This window comes from Eschscholzia californica, unplaced genomic scaffold, assembly GCF_041429995.1.
Source record: "Eschscholzia californica isolate CP2 unplaced genomic scaffold, dmEscCali1.0.p SCAF_2, whole genome shotgun sequence".
NCBI classification, from domain to species: Eukaryota; Viridiplantae; Streptophyta; class Magnoliopsida; order Ranunculales; family Papaveraceae; genus Eschscholzia; species Eschscholzia californica.
In genome coordinates, this window is record NW_028238309.1 from 35,689,370 (window position 1) to 35,694,854 (window position 5,485).

The window sequence follows — 5,485 nt, forward strand, 5'->3', positions numbered from 1 at the left end:
TTGAGCAAAACAAAACGTGGCCAAATATTTACATTCTAAATCTCTTTAAAAATATTTCCAAAGATTCAAGAAAGACAAACACACAAAATAGGTAATCTGGCAAAGTCACAGAACTACCCATTACCAAGGAGTGAGCTCTGAAAACATCATAACTTCTCTTTTTCTTGGTTAAGGGGAGAAATCTGCAACCTACAGAAAACCAAAAAAGAGTTGGCTGGAATGAAGTTGTTAATCTGAAAAAGAAAACACTAGTTTTCTGTATCAGTTTTCCCCACGAAAGAAAAGAAAGAAGTTTGTTTTACCAAAAACTGATCTTCAAGTAAGGTGTATATTCGAGAAGATGATGTCTTGAGTTAGTACACCTTTGAACAGGATCCTTTACCTAATTAGATTGTGGGTTACTGATTTTCTTCTTAACCCTTTTAATGATCTTTACTCTCCTAATTCTCTTTTTGGGTTCACTTTCAGAGGTTGTCAAGTCCTTTCCTTTCGAATAACTTTTGTCTTGACAACCACCATTATCAACCAACAAAATGTCAGTAGTTTTAATTCTAAAAGAACCTTCCCCGAGCTCTTTTTCTGCTGTACTTGAGACCTTTTCAGCTATTTCTACGTGACTTTCAGTACTACCTTGAGCTTTCAGATCTAACTCAGTGACATTGAACGAGCGGTCATTAGTATCAAGTTCTCTAGACACTCCACCAAGTCCTTTGGAAGTCTCTTGATTTGGACTTTCTATTAATTTTCCATTATTGTCATCTTTCGGCACAAAATTTTGAGACAACTCATTATGATTTTCTTCACTGCCTTCTTCGCTAATAACCTTGTCAGTATCTAACTCCTCTGATTCAAATGACGGCCTTATGAGTTTCCTTCTCTTGCCAGAGGTAACAAACGAGTTTTCCCCTTCGACAGCTATCTTATATCCTTCCATCTGAATATCACCATGACGCTTTTGGATTTCACTTCGACGTTTGAAGTTCACTAAAAGAGTAGGTCCACCCTCTGTTTCACTTAAATTTGCTTTGACCAGATCAGCATCTTCACCCATCTCCATCTCTGTTATTATATCGTAATTGTCACGATCATCATTCCATCGAGAAGATCGAACCCATCTTTGCATTCTTCTCCTACTCAGATTTCGATCCTCTATGACTGCATCAACGATACAGTCTCGATTTTGTTCAACGGTGTCTCTAACTTTAGTCAATCGTGAAAATACACTTGTCCTTGCTGTATGAGTATCTGAACGAAAATTTACACGAGTTATGTAATCCTCACAGCTATCACTTGGATATTCCACATGGCCTATGCTTTGAGATTCTTTAAGATAACCAACCAACTGTGAGTCAGATTTATCATCACTTGATAATGGAATAGTACCTGTAGCTGGGTCATATTTCCAATAACGCAATACTCCGCTAACATAGTCAGGGTCAGCAGCTACAGGAGAATATCTCTTGTCAGAAGAAAAACATAAAGAAGTAATGTTTTCCGTTTCAAAGTTTTCCTTATTTGAAATCGCCATTGTGTTTACGGAAAGGTCAGGAATGGGGACCCGGCGGTCGCCACCTTCAAAACTACTGTACTCTCCGCTCTTCTCTTCATAATATTCAGACTTTTCCATTTCAACCTCAGAGTCAAGCGGTATGTAATCTCGAAGACTTGTAACAGGATCTGGGCTATGATATCTGGTGGGAAGTGAAATCACTTGGCTTCTGGGTTGAGCAGAAAGACTATCTTTTGAAAAATTGGAATACAAAGCATGATCTGGTCCAGGAGTTTTGTGATCAGTAATGGCAAAAGAGGTCGGTTGTTCGGAATTAAAAGTAGAATCTTTGGAGAGGTACGACTCGGTGTGGGGAGGAATAACACATTGTTTATGGGTTTCTCTATGTGAATTCGAACAATATAAATCCTCCAATCGTGGTTCCTCTGAGTGTGGCAGTCGAAAAGATGATCCATCTGAACCTTGAACTAAAAGATCATCTCTTTCTAAGACGAGTTTTCTGGAATCAGCTAATATTCTTGTTTGGTTAGCAATGGGTGAAAGATGACGTCTTTTCCTGTTAACACAGACTACATCATTATCGTTACCATGTGCAGTTTCAGCTCTATCAGTTCGCACATACCTCCCTTTCTCGGATACTCTTTTTTTACTCAAACCAGACCTATTTCTGACCTTCTTAGCTCTAGTATTAGTTGTTATACTCTTTGGTAGTCGGACGTGTCTCTTCTCTCTCAAGGTAAATAATTCTAGCAGCTTATGAACCTGTGGATTCAGAATAATAGGAAAACAAAGTTTCGATAATCAAGCAACATGGAAATGATAAAGAGAAAAGCTTCTTTCCCCTAGAGTTTTACTCAAAATTTAACTTAGAAGCTAATGTGGTATCTTTCTAATCACATATTTTCATTAATTGTTCTTTGAAAATCTCAAATGGTTTAAAATCGAGCACAGACTATGCCATAAATTCATGAGTAAGAGGCTACAAGTTATTCTAGAACTGAAATCACCTGAGTTTTTGATAGACCGAATTCAAACTTTTGCGATGTGTAGTAATTCTCCTTTATAACATCACGAAAATCTCGTTCTGCTAATGGGTAACAGTCCTTAACTAGCCTAACACGAACCTGAACATAAAAGATAAAAGCATAACAGTCCCTTAAGAGTAAAAGAATTTGGTAAAAACATTGCAATCAAATACAGATTTCACAATCTGATACAGACAAGATGAATATAACAAATACCTGCGCAGGAAATTGCTTCCCTGATGACTTAAATGCATTAGGAATAATATTCATGGCACCATCTGTAGACGCCCGAAACACCCCATAGAGTTTTCTTTTCTCATGCTCAAATAGAAATAAAGTCATACCTCTTTTAATCTTTTTCACAAAGTTTGCTTGACTAGATGGACAGCCAAAAAGCTTAAGATAATAACATTCTCTCATAGTTTCATGGTTGCACATGAAGATACCACCAGATAAAGTAGTATCACTTATTGAATGACTGTTATGTGGATCCCCATCAAACTCCATAATTGTTTTCACCTCAGCAGAAGCTTCTAAACTCTCAAACCTAGTAAAGGTCAAGGCAAGGCACACTCTGTGAGTGAGTATAAAGTTCACGGTTAGGGCGTGAACCAACACTAACTAGGTATACTCAAACGAGGTTGCTACAACTCAAAATATTTTGCCCTAACAAAAAACTGTATAATCAATCACCATAAGAAACACTCAAAACGAAGAATAAGCCCCAATCAGAAAACGAGATACTAAAACCTAGCATTTCAATGTTCAAGGTGATTCAGGAAAGAACAATGAACTGTTCATATAAACAAATTTTATCAACAAAATATATATAGAAAACAAGAAAATCAAATCTAATTGATGATTCAAATTGACATGAGCAGAAATACAAGAAAAACAAAATCTACCTATGCAAGAGAGTGATTTAATCAAACCAGAGACCTGATGATAGAATGAGAAAAGAGAGAAGATAAATTTACCGGGGAAGACGATGAAACCGCTCTGAGAAAATCACCCGTTTAACGCGCGCCACTACTACTACTGACGTGATAGTTATGCTCGAGTACCTGTACCTAGAGAGAGAGAGAGAGAAATTATATTCTATTTCTGCCTCTCTAACCGCCCAATCCCTCGCCTTTAAATAGAGGGATGCATAGATGGTGCCTATAACCAAACCTTTTGGAGGGGATAATGGGGATAGAAATTATAGGGTTATTTCTCAAATGGCCCCCAACTTTGTGACCAGCTTTCTGCCTAGCCCTCTATTTTAGCAAAAATACCCATATGACCCCCTTTTTGAGTTACCGTTATAACACTGTTATCTAGTCATGACCTTCTCTCCTCCATCGCATCATCTCTCTCTGCCACCTCACCTTCTCGCCACTTCATCGTCTTCTCCGGCGAGTGTCGCCTGCCGGCCAATTTTTCGGCCGGCGACCTTCAAACATACAAAAAGAAAAAAATTCTCTCTTCCTCTCTCTCTCTAACACTCCGAAGGGAGACCTTCGTCGGCGGTCTGGTCTGTTCATGGACAGACCAGACCTCCAGCGAAGGTCTCCCTTCGGCGGAGTGTTAGAGAGAGAGAGAGAGGAAGAGAGAAAAAAAAAATTATATTTAAAGGTCGCCAGCCGGAAAATTGGCTGGCCGGGAACACTCGCCGGAGAAGACAATGAAGTGGCGAGAAGGTGAGGTGGCAGAGAGAGATGATGAGATGGAGGAGAAGGTGATGACTAGATAACGGTGTTATAACGGTAACTGAAAAAGGGAGCCGTATAAGTATTTTAGCTAAAGTAGAGGGCTAGGCAGGAAGTTGGTCACAAAATTGGAGGCCATTTGAGAAATAACCCAAAATTATAACAACTTCACCTAAACCTCTGAGCTAGCGGTTTCCCGTGGGAAGTAGAAGTTATTTTTTTCAAAAATACGGGAATTTGTGAGTTGTGACCCTCTGTACTCTTCTTTGTGTATTAGGTTCTTTTGACACATGTGAAAATTAAGTAGGAAGGTCGATTTTCATATAAAAATCTTTTCGGTCTTCAAGTGTTTAATTGGGTTAAAAGGATGAGAGACCACATTGGCGTGAAAATAAAAGTGTGAAAAATGTCTTCAATACTTTACCACTCTTCACATATGAAAAGCACTTTCTCACCCTCCGTCAGTAATTTGCGCTCCCTCTCCTCCAGCTGGTGCGCTTCTCTCTCACTCGCAAATTTCCCGACTCTATCCCCTCACATGCAGTTAGGATTGGATTTCTTCAATGAGAAGAAACTTGGTGAAGCACTAATATGTTTCAAACTAGAGTTTTGAAGTTGGAGTAGAACTATATATCCTCATTGCGTAACATACCATCTGATTTCATAGGGTTTTGAAGTAGGGAGTACAACTACAAAGAGAATAAACTTTGGGAAGCAACTCTATCTCCTTCTTACCTCAATACCAACTGGATTCCTTGTTGATAAGGTTCTTCCTACTTCAATAAATTTCAATTTCTATTCTTCATTGGAGTTTAACTTTTGTTATTCAAACGGGAATTTCACAACACTGTTACAAATGCAGATCTTGCTATCTTTCGTTCTAGACATTCAATTGCTGAGGAGTTTGAGTTGGTCTACCCAACTATGATGAACATATTTTCAAGACGGGTGATGGGTTCTTGGGTGAAGAGGGTGATGGGTTCTTGGGTTTCTTCACCGCATTCTTCGAATCAGGGTTGTTTCTCCCTCTGCATTGGTTTTTCCTCGTTGTGCTTAATCACTAAGGGCTACTGCCTTGTCAACTAAACCTCAACAATGTGGTCATTATCATGGTCTTCATCGTGACCTGCAAGTTTGTCATTGCATGCTGGTAAATGTAACGAATCAAACTCATAATCCCCAATTGTGAAGATCAATACAATATAGTTGTTCATGGAATTCTCCTTTAATGTATGTCAGAATTATGAGGACGTATCTTC

General features: G+C 38.7%; 1 protein-coding gene across 7 annotated transcripts; it reads right to left on the minus strand.

Moving 5' to 3' along the window:
• Positions 1-3,704, minus strand: LOC147557599 (uncharacterized). 7 transcript variants are annotated; one of them, XR_015234075.1, is made up of 6 exons: positions 3,513-3,704; positions 2,752-3,082; positions 2,518-2,634; positions 2,133-2,272; positions 303-2,066; positions 1-189 (listed from the first exon to the last, which is right to left on the minus strand). XR_015234075.1 is itself a non-coding variant. In XM_086658413.1 (5 exons), the coding sequence occupies exons 2-5, from the start codon at positions 3,040-3,042 to the stop codon at positions 383-385; spliced, it is 2,232 nt and encodes a 743-aa protein (XP_086514539.1). In that variant the 5' UTR covers positions 3,043-3,082; positions 3,513-3,704; the 3' UTR covers positions 1-382. The 7 variants fall into 7 exon arrangements, 4 of the variants coding, with proteins under 4 accessions (XP_086514539.1, XP_086514540.1, XP_086514537.1 ...); XR_015234073.1 differs by having other exon boundaries at positions 303-2,272; XR_015234074.1 differs by having other exon boundaries at positions 303-2,272; positions 2,752-3,109; positions 3,513-3,662.
• Positions 3,705-5,485: the final 1,781 nt, after the last annotated feature.

Bases quoted from the DNA above. Each gene is read 5' to 3' on its own strand.
- LOC147557599 (XM_086658411.1), bottom strand. From the start codon at position 3,042: ATGGAGTTTGATGGGGATCCACATAACAGTCATTCAATAAGTGATACT. The intron at 2,635-2,751 runs GTATTTGTTATA...TTTTATGTTCAG, and splicing joins GGAAGCAATTTCCTGCGCAG to GTTCGTGTTAGGCTAGTTAA. The intron at 2,273-2,517 runs GTGATTTCAGTT...CTGAATCCACAG, and splicing joins TCGGTCTATCAAAAACTCAG to GTTCATAAGCTGCTAGAATT.